The following is a 19,502-nucleotide window of genomic DNA, read 5'->3' on the forward strand; positions in this document are numbered from 1 at the left end:
CAAAAGGAGATATCAAAAACAAGAAGTGTTAAGACCACCATGGTAGATTTAATATATACTTTTTTTTTAAAGCAATCGGGGTTAAGTAACTGGCTCAAAGGCCAGTTATTTCTGGGTGTGGTGCTGAGTATCTGAGCCCGGGATTCGATCTCCAGGTCATCCCAACACTGGAGCCGGTGCTCTTACTCGCTGAGCCACCTGGCCGCCACTTACTATATACTTTTAAAAATGGATAAAACAAAGATTCATAATTTTATATACAACCTTTTTCTGTTCTTTTTATAGCAGGGTTCATGTTTACTAAGTCCAAAGTAATAAAAAAGGAAAATTTAAACATGATAATGAGGAAGTAGAGCAAAAAGTTTAAGCTAATATTACATCTATCCAGAATGTTTGCTGGAAGGTCTCTCTAGTTGCAAGCAACTTTAGGTAAGGAGCCTCTGAATAACTAATATCAGTAACTTACTATTAGGGGACAAGGGGTGTTATGATAACTGATGTTATTCCCTTTAGTGTTTAATGCTAAAGGTAGAAAAGAATGAGACCAAATTTACCTGGGATTAGATAGAAAACAGGCTGCTCACACTACCAGAGGCATAGAGGATAGCAATTTATTTTATTTGTTTTTTTTTTTTTAGTTAACTTTTTTTTCCACTTTAAAACAGATTTCCTTTCCTTTCTACCTCCCTGTCCCATTGAAAAGAAAAAAGAAAAAGAAAATTCATGTAACAAACATGCAGAGTCAAGCAAAACACATTCTGACAATGATCCAGTTCATAAAACATGTATCGTTCTAAACCTTGAATTTATCACCTGTTAGATAGTAATTCATTTTTACAAACATTTATTAAGGACTAGGGCAGAATAAAAGCCAAGTCCCACACATGGTAGAGGTGTCAACATCTAGTCAACTACTTTAATTGCCTATAATCCCCAGATTTTGTAGCAAAAAAGTAATCAGAAGGAAAATAATGAAATTATATAAATGAGCATGCAATTAACTTCGACCATGAGCCTTAAAGGTTTACAGGTTTGAATTAAGAATTAATTTTACTGAACATAGAATAAAAATCTTAATGGTCACATATAGATGGATCTGGAAGGAAAAACATATATATCATCTTGACTAATAAGAGTACACAGTATACTTTGCTGATTTTTCAAAAACTATATTGCTAATCTTATATTTGGTCCCTTTAAAAAACTACTCCTCCAAAACTGACTTCTTTACTTAAAAAGACCACCACTCCTACAAACTACAAATACCAACAAGCCCTTCTTGACTCTTTTTTTTTTTTAAAGCAATCAGGGTTAAGTAACTTGCTCAAGGTTACACGGCCAGTTATTTCTGGGTGTGGTGCTGAGTATCTGAGCCCGGATTTGATCCAGGTCATCCCGACACTGGAGCCGGTGCTTTTACTTCACTGAGCCACCTGGCCGCCCCTAAGCAATTGGGGTTAATTAACTTGCTCAAGGTTACCGGGCCAGGTGTTTCTGGGTAGGTGTTAAGTGTATGAGCCCAGGATTCGATTTCCAGGTCATCCCAACACTGGAGCCGGTGATCTTACTCGCTGTGCTACCTGGCCACCCCCCTTCTTGACTCTTAACTCTTTTACATAGCTGGGACAGGATTCAATCAATGCCTCTATAAGGAATTTGTACACATAATGATAACATTTTAACGACATTCTTCTTTGCTCTTGTCTCTACTTTTACCACTTAGATTCTTCTTTTGAACATAACATCTTTGCTTTCCAACTACTAAAAGAAATCAGGAATACTATTACCCTTAATCTGTTACCCTATACAAATTACTAATAATTACTGAAAGCCATTCTACCATTTTCCATAATATCCTTAATTCATTTTTTTATACAGAAATCCATGTCAGATCTTTACTTACTGACTCTAATATCTCTTCACACATCCCACTAACTGTCCTTAAAAGGTTTCGTTACTGCCCAAAGCTCCTTTCTCAATTTGCTTTCTTTCTTGTAGAAAAGGAAGAATAAAAAGTGAAGACACATTTTTACTGCCTCCTCTATCATTATTTTTTGGTAGTTAAGAAGCTTGTGTTTACATTCTTTGAAAACTCAAGGTGATTAAAGGAGAGTATGACTCAAAAGTAGAACAAGGAAAACTAAGAATGAATGTAAATAACATACTCACATTGGGTTACTGTAATTATTTACAATTGTATCATAATATGTTATAGTGAATATATTACATAACTAATTATTATTGTTACATAATCTCAACTAGACCCTCTCTGCAGCATGGCAATCTTTTTACACTTCCTTAATCAACCCACAGTTCCTATTCCAAATCTTTTCATTTCTCCCCAGTGCTCCCAACCACATGGGTTCCTACTATCTCCTCTGATTTTGACTCATACATTTCACTAAAAAAAATTGAAGCTATTCACTGAGAGATCCTTCTTTGCTCTCATCTTTTCAAATCATTTTCAAAATCACTCAGACATCCTTCCTTTCTATCTCCTTATTCACTCCTATCTGTTAAAAAAAAAAAAAGTGGTAGCTCTTCTTGCCAAAGAAAAACCTCTACATTTACCTTGGATCCTATACCCTTCCATCATATCCAATAGATTGCCTGCATTATTAATCCCACTCTTTCTCATCTTTAATCTCTCCCTTTCTACTGGCTCCTTCCCTGCTGTCTACAAACATACTCATGTCTCTAATCAATTCTTAAAAACATCCTCACTAGATCTTAGCATCCCTGCTGTCTATCATCCAATATTTCTCTTCTCTGCTAAACAGCTTGAGAGAAAGTAACCTACTTTAGGTGCTTCAGCTCCTTTATTCACTTCTAAACCCTTTATAATCTGGTGGCTTCTAACCTCCTTATATAACTAAAATTGCATGTGTACTCTCCAAAGTTATCGATGATTTCTTGCTTTTTTTTTGCTGGAGGGGGGAGGGCAGGGCAATTAGGGTTAAGTGACTTGCCCAAGGTCACACAGCTGTTAAGTGTCTGAGTTTGGATTTGAACTCAGGTCCTCCTGACTCCAGGACAGTTGCTCTATTCACTGTGCCACCTAGCTACTCCTCAAATAAATTATTTCTTAATTGCCAAATCTCATGCCATTTCTCAATCCTTTTATTTCTTTGATTCTCTTACTCCCTACAGAAGCTATTCCAAACCTTTTCTTTCCTCCTGAATTCTCTCCCTCTCTCCAAATTCCACCCTCTTTCTCTCTCAGCTAAGGACATTATTACGAAAAGATTTTGTGCTCCTTCTCCCTCCCATTCTCTTCATCCCAAAACTTCCTACTCTTTGCTTCTTTCCGCCAGTCTCTGACAAAGAAGCATCCCTTCTCCTTGTCAAGACCATCCTCTCTGTTATGTGCAATTCATCCCATCCTCTTTTACCTTCTCTAGCAGACTCGATCCTAAATCACCTTCCCTCTCTCTCAAATTTTCAACCTCTATTAACTGGTTCCTTCCCTACTGCTTTCATATATGTCCAAGTCTCTCATTTTTTTTTTTAAGCAATCGGGGTTAAGTAACTTACTCAAGGTTACATGGCCAGTTATTTCTGGGTGTGGTGCTAAGTATCTGAGCCCGGATTTGATCCCCAGGTCATCCTGACACTGGAGCCAGTGCTCTTACTCGCTGAGCCACCTGGCCGCCCCCAGGTCTCTCAATTTTTAAAAATATTTTTAAGGCCTCTATCCTAAAAAAAATCCTACCATATTCCCAAGATATTGTTCTAGATCTCTTTCAACTTTTAAAGTTCATTTGCTGCCTGAATGTCCTTTCCTCTCACTCAGTTCTTTGCAATCTAGCTTTTGACTTATCACTCAATCGAAACTGCTTGCTCCAAAGTTGCCAATAATCTCTTAATTAACAAATCTGATGTTCTTTTCTCAACCCTAATCCTTCTTAACCTACTAATGCATCTGACATTATTGACCATCTTTTCTCTCCTCGATACAATTTTCTCTCTGGATTTTTATGACACTTCTCTCTCCCAGATTACCTCCTACATGTCCATTCTTTGTCTCCTTTGTTTACTTATCATCCACATCATCATCTCTAACTGTGGATGTTCCCTAAGATTCTGTCCTGGGCCTTTTTTTCTTCTCCCTCTACAATTTCTTTCTTGATAAATTATAAGCTTTCATGAGCTTAAATATAATCTCTATGCAGATGAATCCCAGATGTATGTACATATATCCCAATATTTCCCCTAAGTTTAAGTCCAGTATCACCAACTGCTTATTGAACACTTCAAAATGGATGTACATTTAAATGTCCAAAGATGATCTCATTATCTTCCCTCCCAAATACTTCTTTCAAACTTCCCTATCTGTTGAAGGCACTAACATCTTTCCAATGTCTCACATTTATAACCTCAATATTTTCCTCAACTCTTCATTCTCCCTTATGCCATACACCCAATTAATTATATGCCATATCTTGCTGTTTACAACATTTCTTGTATCCAGTTCCTTCTCTCTATCCATACAGTTATCATATTAGTTCAAACTCTCCTCAGCTTATCTAGATAGATCACTGTAATAGCCTCCTAACTGATCTTGCTACCTCAATTCTCTCATTCCTTCAATCCATTCTTCACATTGCTGCTAATTTTCCATTGTGCAGATCATGTGACTTCCTACTCCAACAAAAGGCTTTCTATTTACCTCTAAAATAAACTTTTCTGTTAAGCTTTTAAAGTCCTACACAATTGGACCCTAGCCTCACTGGATATTAACCCCACATTCACACTGATTATATAGCTAAAGTAGTCTTCTCTCTGTTTTTCACAAACAAAACTCCATCTCTCATCTCTATGCCTTTGCACTGACAGTACCTCATACTCAGAATGTACTCTGTCCTTTACCTCTGCCTCAGAGTCCTTTAAGATGCAATTCAACTACCACCTACATGAAGGCTTTCCTCATCTCTCCATCTGCTAATGCCCACTCTCCCAAGCTACTTTGTATTTAACTGAAATGTCTATATGCAAGCATTTGTGTCTATATGTCTGTGCATGTATAGACATATACATGTGAATATACCATAAGTATATATGTGTATACAAACATGTGTATATTTGTGTGTATTTACTTTTTATTTATGTTGTATGTGTACTTGGCTCATTGTGAGTAGATATTGAATCTTTGTGATTATATCTCCAGCTCTTAGCACCATATCTGGCATTTAACAAATATTTGTTTCTTGATAGATTTAATCTTCACAATTCCTGACTTTTCTGTAGCCTCTCACACTGTCAATCACTGCATCCTCCTGGATAATGGTTTTTTCTGATACTGCTCTCTCCTAATTCTCCTACTATCTGTCTAAGTATTCCTTCCCAGTCTCCTTTGCCAATGCTCACTAAGCATGAAGGGTCCATGACACATGACTTTCTGGCAGTCTGTTGAAAACTATGGATCTTCTTTTAGATTAATATTTTTAAATTAATAAAATACATAGGAAACCAATTATACTGATCTGATATAGCTTACATACATACATACATATATATATATATATATATACATATACAAATACATACTTTTTGGACATCTTGAACTAGAAGTCTCACAGGCATCTCTGATTCAACATGTTCAAAAGAGAAGTCATTATTAAAGATGATGCCTCTAAATGCTCCCTTCTTCCCAGCTTTCTTATTATTGTTGAAGGCACCACTAGCTTCCTGGATACCTAGGCTTGCAATTTCAATGTGATTTTCAACTCTTCACTGGCATTCACTCCACACATCCAATCTATTTTAAAATTGTCATTTCTACCTTTACAATAGGTCTTGTATATGTTCCCTTCTCTCTACTCAACACAGCCATCACTCTAGGTCAGGCCATCATCATCTTACATGTGTCATAGTGCAACAGCTTTCTTTCAGGCTGGTCTCCCTCAGCTCTTTTCTCACCCTAATCCATGAGTTGCTAAAATGATTTTCCTACAGCACAGATCTGAACATGAAACCCCTACTCAATAAACTTAAGTGACTCTCTATTATCTCCAGGATCAAATATAGCGTATTCTTTTGGGCATTTAAAGCCCTTCACAACTTTACCCTTTTTACTATCTTTTCTAAGTTGTTTATATTTTTACATGTCTTATCTAGTTAGATTGGTCTGCTTGCTATTTCTTACATATGAAACTCCATCTCCTGATTCTACGCCTTTGTATTAGCTATCCCAGTGACTGAAATGCTCATCCTCTTCACCTTCACCTCTTTGCTGCCCTGGCTTCCTTCAAGATTTATCTCAAACCTCACCTACTGTGGGAGGCCTCTCCCAGTCCCTTCTACTGCTAGTTCTTTCTCTCTGAAATTACTCTCAAACTACTCTATTTCTTGAATGTATGTAGCAATTTTATGTTTTCTCCTCTATTAAAATGTGAGGTACAGGCAATTTTTTTCTTCCTTCCTTCATATCCCCAGCACTAAATACAATGGTTGGCATGTATTTAAGTCCATGATCACTGACCGCCCATAAAATGTCCTTGTTGTCAATATTAACAAAGCTATTCACAAGGATGTCAACCTCAAAGTAAAAAAAAAAATAAACAAAACAAAAAAAGTACTTAAAAACACTTTTAACTTCCCCTGTATTCCAAGTAACTAAATTACCACATTCATTCATCCCAAGACTGCTTCAAGACAGCCTTCTTCCATTAAGAAAGTATTTATTAAATGATTATTATGTGTCAATCACTGTGCTAGGCATTAAGAATATAAACATAAAAATGAGAATTCCTGCCTTCAAAGAGCTTACACTTTATTGGGGGAAAACAGCACAATACAGATAAGTAAATACAAAATATACACAAAATAAACAATAATTTTGGGGGGAGAGAAGAGCAAAGGCTTTGTGTAGCAAAATACATCTGAGCTAAGCTGAAGGAGGCTAAGTATTTTAAGAGGCAAAGGTAAGGAGGGAGGATGCTCTAGGCAAAGGGAGGGAGCAGCCTGTGCAAATGCATAGAAAAGGGAGATGAAATAAATGCCTAGTAAAGGAAACAGGAAGTAGATCAGTTTGACTAAACCAGAGGCTACCTGAAGGAATATAAAGTGCAAGAAGCCTAGACATGTAGGCTGGAGTCAGCCTGAAGGGCTTTAAATGCTAAACTGAAGAGTATGTATTTTATCCTAAATGCAAGAGAGTAGCACAAAAGTTTTTTGAGCATAAATGCTTTAGGAATATCACTGACAGCTGTGTAGAAGTTGAGCTGGAAAAGAAAGAGAATGGGCGCAGAAAGAGCAATCAAGAGGCTACTATAATAGGCCAAGTGAGAGGAGAGGAGGGCTTGAACTGGGGTGGTAGCCATTAGAGTGCAGAAAAGAGAATCAACAAATCTTAGTAAGTAACTGGATTTGAGGGTTAAAGGAGAGGACAATCAATGATTCTTTAAGGTTGCAAATGTAGGTGATTTTCAGTTCCGGCCTCAGATACTTAGCACCTACACAAAATAACTGGCCATGTAATCTTGAGCAAGTTACTTAACCCCAACTGCTTAAAAAAAATGTGGGTGACTTGAAGAAGATGATGGAGACTTCAAAAGAAATAGAAAAGTTCTGAGTCTGAGATGCTTAGGGGATATCCAATTGGAAATATCCAACATGCACCAAGTATAGAAGGCTTTTTCAAGGAGTATGGTTGTAAAAGAAAAGAAAAATATTAAATAGCTTGAAGGGATAGAAAATGAATAGGGAAGGAGAAAGAATAGAACGGAATATATATTACTTTGGAGTCATTTGCATGTAGATGATAGTTGTGCCGGTGGGAATTTGATGAGCTCACAGAGAGTGAAGAGAAAGAAGGGAGACCATGACATCTGGAGTATACCTAAATGTGGTAGGAAGGGGTAGGGGGAAAGATGAAAGAGAATATGAAAGATTATCTAACAAAGGAGACTCAAAAGTAATGGTCAGAGAAGTAGGAGAACCATGAAATAGAAAACATCAATCTAGTGGTCATTTCCCCCCCTACTTTACTACCTCTATGCTATTTGCCCAAACCTGTCATGACCTAGATCAGAGGTGTGAAATATGTGTCCCACAACACTCCTGAGAGTGGCCCAAGCCAGATAAAAATGTAGGCAATATTTGACAAAATAAAAATAGAATAAAACATAAATAACATTACATTTTAAGCAGCCTATAGAGATCTTTATGTATAGATTAGTAGCACCAATTTCTATTTGAGTTGATACCACTGATTTAGATAGACAACAAAGAACTAATGAATGGGATGAAGCCACTTGCCTAGTACTTGACAACAAATTAGACAACAATGTGAGCTACAATAATGTAAATATAATAAAATTATATACTTCAAATCAAAGGCTCTGAAGAAGAAGCACTTTCAGACTTCCCTAGGATCCCTGTCCTTCTACCTCGCAGACCTGTATTGTTCCAAGAAAATATTTTAAAATAAATTTACCTTCCCATTTAAGCCTGAAGTGTAATTGCACCTGGAAATCAATCCAGGAATTAGTAATTTCAATAGGTATGAGTAAGTACCTTTGTCAATATTTAGAATTTTAAGAACCAATTTCTCCTCCACAATCAATATGAATATATCTGCAATCATTTGTATACTTACCACACTGACTGAATTTCTCTTTTAGTTTCTGCCAAGTCAAGTCAAAAGGCAGCTAGAATGAAAACAGGTATTAGTAATAGATACACAAAGAAAATTAAAGAAAAAAAGTGTCTTTTACATTTATTTGCTTACATTTCTGACAAATATCTGGTTTCCTTTGGAGCCTATCCTGTCTCTCATTGCACTTCCCATTGGGCCGGACACAAATCCTCGATCCATATCGATGCTTCTTTCCAGTACAGCTCCCATGCCAGGTCCCATTCTATCAAAGCTGGAGCTCATCCGGTCAAGTCCCATTCCCATTCCTCCAGTCATGCTGTTCATACCACCCATTCCACCACCTGGAGTTTTTAGAGAGGGAAAAGAAGATTTGGGAGTTTGTAGTTTGATGATTTGTTTTTTAGATAAACAAAAAGATGTGGGAGTAAGTCATTGTTGGGGAAAAGGGAGAGGAAAAAATTACTTCTTTTCATATAACCATATTAGTAAAAAGGTAAAGTCTTTTAACATTAAAAATACAAGTGTTTTCCTGAAAGTTGTTACAAAATCTAACTTAGATTAATGGTGGTTAACTGAATACCTATAATATACTATCTACTATACATACATGGAGCATATTACATATATAAATCTGTTTCTATCAGGTTCAAACATATCTAACTTATACAAAACCTGCACACAACATTGCGTAGTTTTGGGTTTTTCATTATTTGATTTTGCCTTTTATTTTCATTCCTTATTTTACTTGATCATTTTTAAACACAGAACTATGGTAAGTATATTCTTAGACAGCAATTCCTACAAACTCTTAACTTGCCACTCTAAACAAATTCTGTTATTACATTACTTCCCCAATTTCCCTTACACATTTCTACTTGTTTGCTAAAATTATTCCCAGTTTTCCTCATATGTTAAGAGTCAACAGATACTATATAAGATAGATATCATCTTCTATCAGTAAGATCATTAAGTTCAATATTAATCAGGAGATATGGTGGAATAAAGAGATAATACTATGAAGCTTGGGAACCCAAGCAACTGGTTCATGCTTTCCTCTTAATCTCACTCCTAGTACTCTGATATCCTTCCCTCCCCACTTATTTTATTCTTTTCCTCTAGTCTCAACAAGTTATTCAGTTTATCCCTTGGTCCTATAACTCTCCTTACTCCTTGATTTCTATTTATACCAAATGAACACACTAAAATGCTAGGATCACATGATTTTGAAAACATTCCAAAATGACTTGGCATTCAGAAATGGGCAACAAAGGGGGAAAGAATGGCAGAAACAAAAATAGGAAGGCAAAAAATTGATAAGACTTTGTGGAATATAACCTATGACCACACTACAGTAATAGAAACATATACCTTATTTAAAGAGAAAAAATTAGACAAAAGGGATAACAGAATAGCACTGCATATCAAAGAGATATATTTTAGGGCATGAAGTCTACCAACTGTAGAAGAAAAGCATGGTGAAGATTCAGATTACAATCATAGAGGGAGAAATAGCGGCATTATTGTGGTGGTAGTATACTCCAAACCACCCCAATCAGAAAGAGGAATGGATGATGGGTTCCTGAAGCAGAAAAAAAATAACACAGGGGAAGGATTGAGCAGTGATGGGTTGCTTCAGCCATATGAAGTCTGCTGGTGATTGCTCTCTCTGTACTAAAATCAGAGCAGCTGAGAAATTCCAACCTACTTTTTAAAAGACCTGGTTATGAACAAGATCAGACTGGTTATCAAAGAAGAACTAACAAACCTTTAGGGATATACTATTAGTAGCTTGTAACTGAAAAAAAGGAAAGCAGTAGCATAAAGTGGAAGAATGCCAGGTATAATCTAATGAATATCCTAAACTTTAGGAGAGTAGATTTTGAAGAGATCACAGAAAGAACAGGCAGGAAAACTCATGGCCTAATGGGAAATCATCTCAAGAGGAATTAAATCCTTATAATAGACACAAATAATTCCAATGAGAAAGAACAGAAGTTATCTGAAGAGATACACAAGGGAACTAGATCAAATTATATTAAAAGACATGTAAAGAAGATAGAAGCAAAGGTGAATCCTAAGATGGATATTAGGAATGCTAAAAAGTCTAAAAATGAGTTAAGGTGTATAATTAATGTTGAAGAACAATAAAAATCTTTTAAAAATATTTTGTTTGGGGAAATAAGGAAATTTTAAAAGGATAGGACCACTGCTAGTGGTAAAAAGAATAATAATCATTGAAATTGGGTTAAGGACATAACTATTTTACTACCTTTTTTGTTTTCTTCCACTAAGAAGAAGGATCTTTTAACTGAGAAAACTAAGAACAGGGCATGAAAACCAAGGTAAGTGAAAAAATGAGATGACCTAGATACTCAATGAACTAAAGTAATCAAACTGAGGCATTCTGATATCCTAAGAATTTGTGAATGTGCTAGCTAAGTTGGTATTGGTGATCTCTGAAAAATGTAGAGAATAGGAGAGATGCTAGAGATTAACCAAATGTTCTTGCAATTTTAAAAATAAAGTACATTCTTCAAACAACAGGCTTCATGAGTTTAACTTCAATTCCTGGTAAAACTCTAGAACATATTATTAAAGGGATAGATTTGGGGAACTTTGAAAAGATTATCAATCACTAAAAGCCAGCACAGATTTATCAAGAATAAGTCATGCTGAATTCATGAATCTGTTTTGTTTTACTATGCACATTTATAAGGGCATTGATTTTTGCTGTTGTTGCTGAGAAGTAGTAGAGAAAATAGTTTTTTATTAATTGAAAAAAATTAAATTTATTTTAAAAAATAGTAAGTCATGCCAAACTAACCTCATTTCCTGTCACAGGGTTACTACTTTGGTGGGTCAAGGAAACTCTGCAGACCTAATATACCTGGATTTTAGCAAGACATCTGACAAAATTTCTTATTATATCCTTGTGGACAAGGTAGAGAGATGTAGGTTGGATGATAGTTGGATCTGGAATTAGTTGAATAACAAGAACCAGAAGAGTGGTAATTAATTAATGGATCAGTGTCAAGCTAGGTCCCTGACAGAGTGTTTCAGACACCTATTCTTGGATCTATTTTTATCAATAATTTAAATGAAGATATAATTAAAATATTTATCAAACTGGTGGATGAAGGAAGCTATAAGGTATAGCTCACACAATGGATAGTTAAACAAGACTCCCAAAGATCTTGACAGGCTTACAGGACTGGGGAACCTGCAGATTTAAGGCCATATGTGGCCTTCTAGGTCTTTGTATGTGGCCTTTTGACTGAGGTCAAGTTTTATAGAACAAATCCTTTGAGGATTTATTCTATGAAATTTGTATTCAATCAAAGGGCTGCACTTGAGGACCCAGAGGGCCAGATGTGGGCTTGAGGCTGCAGGTTCACTGCCCCTAGAGGATAATTGGCTAAATATAATAAGATGCAATCTAATAAAAAGTCCTACACTTAGATTTAAAAAAAAAAATCTACGTCACCACATAGCTAAACAACACTGCATATAAAAAAGACCTAGGGATATTAATGAACAGTGAGTTCATTATGGGTCAGCAATGTAATGTAGTAGCCAAAAAAGTCAATGTGATCTTAGGCTACATAATGGTAGTATAGTAGAAAAGGCACTGGTTCTGCAGTTAGAGAACCTGGATTCAAATATTCTTTCTGCTATTTACTACCTATATCACCTTGGGCAGGAAGCTTAATATACTTGAGCCTCTGTTGCCCCAAAGATAAAATGAAAGGGTTGGACTAGATGGACTTTGAGGTCCCTTAAAGCTCTATATATGGCACAACAGATAGAGAACTGTGTCTGAAATCAGGAAGACCTGAGTACAAATCCAGACTCAGATACTTACTAGCTGTGTGATGTTACCCTGTTTGTCTCAGTTTCCTCATTTGTAAATTGAGTTGAAGAAGGAAATGGCAAACCACTCCAGTATCTTTGCCAAAAAAAAAAAAAAAAAAACTAACCCAAAAGAGGTCATGAAGAGTTGGACAAGACTGAAAAATGACTAAACAACAATAACAAAAACATGCAAATGATCAATATTATAATTCTTTAAGTTGTGATTGGGAACAAAGTAGATTATAGCCCTGCTTTAATAAGCCCTATTTATACTACATCTGGAGTAATGTATGGTCATTTCTGGGCATATAGTTTTAGGGAAGATTGACAATATGCAATACATTCCAAGGAGAACAACTAGGATCTTGAAAGGAGCTCAAAATCATGCCATACAACAACCAGCTGAAGGAACTGAGTATATCTGGTCTGAAGGGAAGACAGGAGGATATGATGGCTATCTGTAAGAGTTATTCTGTGGAAGGTGGATTATATTCCTCTTGCTTAGCCCCAGATGACACAGGAATAAGCACTGGGTAGAACTCAGAAAGAGGCAGATATAGATTTAATTTAATGAAAAATCAACAATCAGAGCTTTAAAAAAGGAATAGCTTATTTGAGGAGCTAGTGGGTTTCCTTTCACTGGAGGTCTTTCAGTAGAAGCTGAATGGTCACCTGCCAGGTATTCCTACTCAGGTATTAGTTTAATTAAATGTCTAGTAAATCAATCAAAAAGTATTTAAGCAGGGGCGGCCAGGTAGCACAGCAAGTAAGAGCACCGGCTCCAGTGTTGGGACGACCTGGAGATCGAATCCCGGGCTCAGACACTCAGCACCACACCCAGAAATAACTGGCCGTGTAACCTTGCGCAAGTTACTTAACCCCGATTGCTCAAAAATAAAAAAAAAAGTATTTAAGCATCTTCTATGTGCCAGGTACTGTGCTAAAGGATGATACAAAGAGAAGTTAAACATAGTCTATGATCTCAAGGAACTCACCATCTAATGGGAGAAACTGTTAAGGGAATGGAAATTTAAGCTCTTCCCTACCCCTAGGCCCTTTGATAGGCTTAAGTGTACCTGGAGCTTACGGAGGGAGGCTTGGTTTACAGGAATGCCAACACCTTGGTGCTCTGTGATTGGGCAGTGAATCAAGAGGGTTGTTACATTCTCTGAGCTAGGAGAAGGCTATATAAACCCTGATGTGAGGCTTTGTTTTGGGGCTCACTTTGAGAAGTGTTGTGTGACTTAACCAGATGAGACTCTGAGCAGCCGTTGAGCCCCCCGGCTTTGAAAACCCAGAAGTTGGTGCTTCCCTCTCTGGTAAATGTGACTAGGTATGGATGTAATGGTCAGACAGTTGGAGGCCTGTCTGCTGAAATGTTTCTCTGTCTTCTTGTAACTTCTGCTTATAACCTGTCTGTATACTCTGAAGTTCGGGGTGCTGACTTTTTCCCCTGAACTAGGTAAATGATATGTTTGAATGATTATGGCAAGATTGTTAACCCATTTTGAGTTGCTTTCCTTTAGAAAAATATATCTAAGAACCTGTGTTGGCAACCACCCTGGGGACACTAGGGTTACAGAAACTACAGGCAAACAAATATGTGCAAACAAGCTGTATACAAAAATAGGAAATAATTAAAAGGGAGCTAGCATTAAGGGGGAGAAAAAAAGACTTTACATAGCATGTAGGATTTTAGCTAGGAGTTAAAGGAAGCCAGGGAAGTCATGAAGTAGAGCTGAAGAGGGAGAGCATTCCAGGCATGGGGAACAACCAGTGAAAATGCACCAAGTCAAAGGATTAGTAAAAAGTTTCTCCCAACTTTTATAATTCTATGATTCTGTATTAGGGATAAGAACTGACAGAAATAATGTACTGATAAGTTTATGACAAAATGGAAGCCAGAAAAGAGAATGGTTTAGTGGAAGATTTGTTAATAAGTTTTCAGGATTTGGAGTTTAGATGTTCAAAGTGGGAATGTAGGGAGTGTTTTAGGTCTACCAATGAAAAGCCAGTGTAGCAAAAAAAAAAAAAAAATCATAGGGAAAATAATGGTTTAGTAAGGAAGTGTGGTCAATAAATTGGGTATAAATAGTGAGTAAGGTCAAAGGTAAAATAAGGTAACAAATAAGAGGACTAAAGTGGAAGAAACTCAACATCTGTTTCTCAGTAAGGTTATAAAGCTACTCTTTGACAAACTTAAGGAGATATGAAAGGAACCCACCTCCCAATTTTTGCCTATACAATTTTAGGAATGCTTCAAATGAGAAATGTAAAGCAGTCCATTGGACAACTCTCCCTACCTCTTAAATAAATTAAAAAACAGTGGTGCTGCAAAGCTTAGCAAGGGAGATAAAAGGTACTAGGGCAAAAGTAATGCAGTTCTACACATGGTCACATATGTTAAGGAAAATCTTGCTGGAGAAGAGAAACCTAAAATGGGGGTTTAGTTCATACATGTTTAGATATTTGCACGGGAATAGTAAAGAAGTAAAAATAGTCAAGAAAAAGAACCTTCAATCAAACTACCATGATTTTCCTATATAACGTTCTCTCACCAGGCAAAAGTGAAATTCTAGAATAAGTATAATAAGAGATTTTTACATTGTCATTATAAATTCCTAGCAGTTTTTTGCATATAGCAAACATTTAAAAATTAATTTTAGGAAAAACTTTAAAACCTACTCATGCCAGATCCTACTGGACCCATGTTAGAAGCTCCCATTCCTCCTGCAAAACCTCCAATCATTGCACCACCTTAACAAAGACAGATAATATGCTAATTAACTACAGTTACTTTCAATAGAGTATAAGTAATTAATTTGACAACATTTTAATATTTTGCTCATAAGAAGCTAAAGTAAGGTAACTGAGTTCATTGAAGACTTTCTAAAAGAGTTCACTCTCAAGTGCTTTATGTGTAGGTATTCTGTTTTTAAAGAGTCAGCTACAACAATGCACCTTAGTCTTGCCAGTTTATCATAAAAAATGTTCCCTTCCTTAAGAAACAAAACTAAATGAAACACTCTATATAACATTTCTCATTTTAAGATTGAAGAGATAAAAGAATTTTCAATGACCCACAAAAAGAAAGAGTACAAGATGACAACATTGCCCTACCAATTCTACCAAAAGAATCCCCGAAGCCTCGATTCATTCCAATGTCACCACGTCCAAAGTCTCTTTCCATGCTACTAGCCATTCCACCACGATACAATTCTGTAAAGAATGTGAAAATAATAGTAGGAACAATTTAAATATTTTCAAGCATTTCAATATTTCTTTAAGAATATGCCTAAAATAAAAGAAGACAGTAAAACTTGTAAATATGAAAATGTTATTTACCTAACTTACCTCCCATGCTGCTTCCCAGGCCGCCCATACCAGTTCCCATTCCTGCCATGCCAGTCCCTAGCCCTCCACTCATTCCACTGCCCATGCTCCCTCTGAAGTCATCTATAGCACCCATTCCTAAGTGAAGGAGGGAACAATTTAATAGTAGGGAAGAGCTATACACAGAACACACTCCCAATTCCCCTCCCCCCCTCCAAATTAAGAATTTACCTACCTCCCATTCGGCTAATTCCTCCAAATCCTCCCATGCTATTCATTGTTTCCATGCCACCAAACCCAACTCCTACATAATAAGGATAAATTTGAAGATACTGTTGTTAATTACATAGTTTAAAGGTATACTTTTGTCAGCAATAAGTGCCACCTGTTGATTTTTCCTCTACCCATCAGACTACTGCACCAACTGTATGTGGCTGTTTCCTAACTCTACTAAAAGCCTTTGTGTAAAATCAATTCCTACAAAAAGCTCCCTGGGAAATGAGTTAGCATTAAGGGAAGCAGAAATTTATGTTTCATGTCCGACAGTTTTTCAGTAAATGATGATGATCATGCACACAAAATGTAAGGTCTTGTACATACCTCCTCCCATTCTATTCATTCCTCCAAAACCAGGACCATCCATTCCCATACCTCAAATGAAATACAAAATAATTACTTTTAGAAAAATGTGGGAAAAGAATGTAATGTTTCATGTCTATGGCCACAAAATGATGCAACAAAGCATAAACAAATGCTTTAAGTGATAATGAGATATTTGGGGTGGGGGTCACTTGCCTGACCCCCTATGCCAGTCATCCAGTTGTGAAGGTTCAAGGATTAGGCCTGAGAAATTACTAGAGGACAAGAAAAGAAAGTGTTGCTTCCATTTTTCTCACCTCTCAGATCCAATTCCCACCCCACAATGTTTTTTAACGAGTACATGAATTCAGTTTAAATTCAACAAACATTTCAGAGAAAAAAAGGTGGAAGGTATATGAAAATCAAGCATCTATGAAGCAGTATATTCTCTTCAGTTGGTTAGACTGTTCAATAAAGCCTTCAACCTCAGATCTCCAGGTCCAGAAGAACCTCTATTTTACAGCACAAACACTATAAAGCCACTAAAGGATATGTACAGGTAATTCAACTCTTTCTATAGCTACTGTACCAGTATAACCTAGTGTAGGATGGAGAAGGTTTGTCCTAACCAAGAAAACTAAGAAGGCAACTGGACTGGAAAAGCTAGTACTATCACTGACCTCAAGGTCTATGGAATAATTATAGAAGCCAATCATGCTATTTTAGTTGGTTAAGTAAGCAAATGCAAAAATCATCTCTTCTAATTTATATTGTTTAATTTAAATGGACACACCTACTTATATTTACCGTTAACCTGACATGCAAATTTATACTACCTTGTTAATAAATAAGTAGTGATATACTTCTATTTCATTCCACCAAAAAATCTTTAGCCCTACTCTATGCAAGGCAATTTGCTATGCATTCCCTTTTCCCCTAATGTAGGGTTAAATGATTAATCACAGCACAGCTATCTGTAAAAGAAAACTTGCTTTCTCCCATTCTCATTTCCTTTTGCTGTTCTCATGGTTTAATTTCACTTTCAATTCAAGTGATGCCACCATATCCACAAAGCTCTAAAGGAGGCTCTTAATATTCAAAAAAGGATATAAATGTAAGCTTTGTTACTGACCGAGCAGGGCAATTTTCAGGAAAACAAACAAACAAACAAAAACAACAAACAAACAAACATAAAAATACTTACTTCCTGGTCCTATATTTCCCATTCCACCTCCCATGTTCAACTGGTTGGCACTAATGGGCTGCCCACCTGGTCCAAGTCCCATTCCAATACCTCCAAGACCACCTAAAACAAAGATAACAATACACAAAACTTGCTGGTATTAAGGATCCAGGCCTAAAATCAAATACACTTTTATAACATCCTAAACCTTTACAAAATTATAGACCAGAAAAAAAGTGACAAAGAAATTTAGGAACACAATACTCTGTTACACTCTGTTTTGTTAGGACAAAAAACCCACCAAAACCAACACATTTTTATTAAAGGACCCACTCTGTTACCAAGGTATTCTTGGGTTAAGCTCCTTGCTTTCTCATATTTTGGTTCCTATTGGCTATCTATAATTTTTGCCAATTTTCTTTCCAAAATAGGACCTGAAAATGACTAAAATTTATTTGTGATAGTAGATTGTTGTATGTGTAAAAATTGGATAATGTTTTCACAATTTCCATTAATTACTAATTGCCTTTCTAATAATCTAGTTATATAAACATTTCAAGGACCAACAAAGTCATGTTCATTACCTATAGATGAGAACTTCACATAAATAATATTACTTCCACTTAACTAAATATAGCAAAGAACGCTATATATTTTAAAATTACTAATTAATGATCTAAAAACCATAAGCATTTTTAAGTAGTTAACTCATGTTATAGACAAAGAATGAATTTATTCCCCAATCCACCAAAAAGTTATTTTGTCTCAAAACATTTCATTTTTTAATTATAGTTTTACTTACGTGGCAATTGGGGTGTCTTACTATCATGTGAGCGATAGTCTTCATGAGGGACTGATTTGTCATCCTAATGAGAAAACAAATATTACGTGGTTAAACTGAAATAGTATAACTACAAGAATATTACAATATACATAAGGGCAAAGGAAGACGTTTTTGGTGGGTTGGGCAAGGACTCACCATTTTCACATGCATAGGTCTATCAAATAAAAACTGTCCATTGAACATAGCTGTAGGGTCAGTCAAGGAAAGCTAAATCAAATTACTGCATATGAATATTTGAGAAATTAACCAAACAAATAAATACCATTTTATACTTAAATAACTATAGATATTTCAAACAATTATTTCCTAGGTTACTAAGTACTATAATCAATAGCCTATTTTAAGGTATACAAGGTTTTGGCAAATAAGAAATTTATTTTTAAAAGGCACATATAACTTATTTAATCCAATCATTGAAAAAAGAAAACAGTATGTTTCATTTTAATGCATGTTATTAGTGTACAAGGGATTACATAAAACAGCTACCTTTATGCGTATGGCTAGAAAACCCCAAGTATTTTCACAGGAAAGAAATGTAATGTTATTTCAAGTTTCAGGAGTGACTTTAGTACTTGGATGTAATAAAGGTCTGCATGTACTGGAGACTAAAGTCTAACATACAGCTAAGCCAAGTACAGTGCAAAAAAGGCACAAGGCAACAAATTTTATATCAAATACAAACTGGCCTGAACTTTAACAATAAAAAAATAAGGGAAAAATGGTATCAGACTCCTTCAACTACATTAAATATAATACTAAAATGCAAATTAGGATACAGATTGCTTGAACTGCTTCAATTGCTTGATCAAAAGTGACTGTGCCCATTCCTCTGCTCTTGCCATCTTTGTCTTCTTTAATATCTGCCCGTTTTACTGTTCCAGCTATGCTGAACACCTCCTTTAGCTTCTTCCAACCAACTTTGAAGTCAAGCTTAACATAAAATTATATCAAAATTATGTTACTAATATACCTGTCTCCCCAATTATAGACAACAAGATCTTTTCTAAACTCCAAAATTATAGATACCAAAGAACTATAATTCTTACTACCATCATACAACATAACAATAATTCTCAGATAATAAACTGTAATCTCCTTAAGTATTTTTAAAC

General features: G+C 35.9%; 1 protein-coding gene across 4 annotated transcripts in view; it reads right to left on the bottom strand.

Moving 5' to 3' along the window:
• MYEF2 (myelin expression factor 2) overlaps positions 1-19,502 on the bottom strand; it is a 54,158-nt gene that overhangs the window by 16,326 nt on the left and 18,330 nt on the right. For 2 of the 4 annotated variants that reach the window (XM_069097982.1, XM_069097981.1), the window contains 11 exons: positions 19,167-19,320; positions 18,526-18,575; positions 18,349-18,412; positions 17,568-17,669; positions 16,385-16,435; positions 16,020-16,088; positions 15,797-15,922; positions 15,572-15,670; positions 15,137-15,208; positions 8,732-8,940; positions 8,600-8,651 (listed from right to left, as the gene is read on the bottom strand). In XM_069097982.1, coding sequence (XP_068954083.1) covers positions 8,600-8,651; positions 8,732-8,940; positions 15,137-15,208; positions 15,572-15,670; positions 15,797-15,922; positions 16,020-16,088; positions 16,385-16,435; positions 17,568-17,669; positions 18,349-18,412; positions 18,526-18,575; positions 19,167-19,320 — 1,048 coding nt within the window. The remainder of the gene's footprint in view (positions 1-8,599; positions 8,652-8,731; positions 8,941-15,136; positions 15,209-15,571; positions 15,671-15,796; positions 15,923-16,019; positions 16,089-16,384; positions 16,436-17,567; positions 17,670-18,348; positions 18,413-18,525; positions 18,576-19,166; positions 19,321-19,502) is intronic. The other 2 variants (XM_069097983.1, XM_069097984.1) reach the window with 2 other exon arrangements.

Source organism: Petaurus breviceps, unplaced genomic scaffold (genome assembly GCF_028583685.1).
Source record: "Petaurus breviceps papuanus isolate PSGF00001 unplaced genomic scaffold, PetGlider_PUasm1.0 37, whole genome shotgun sequence".
Taxonomy (NCBI): Eukaryota; Metazoa; Chordata; class Mammalia; order Diprotodontia; family Petauridae; genus Petaurus; species Petaurus breviceps.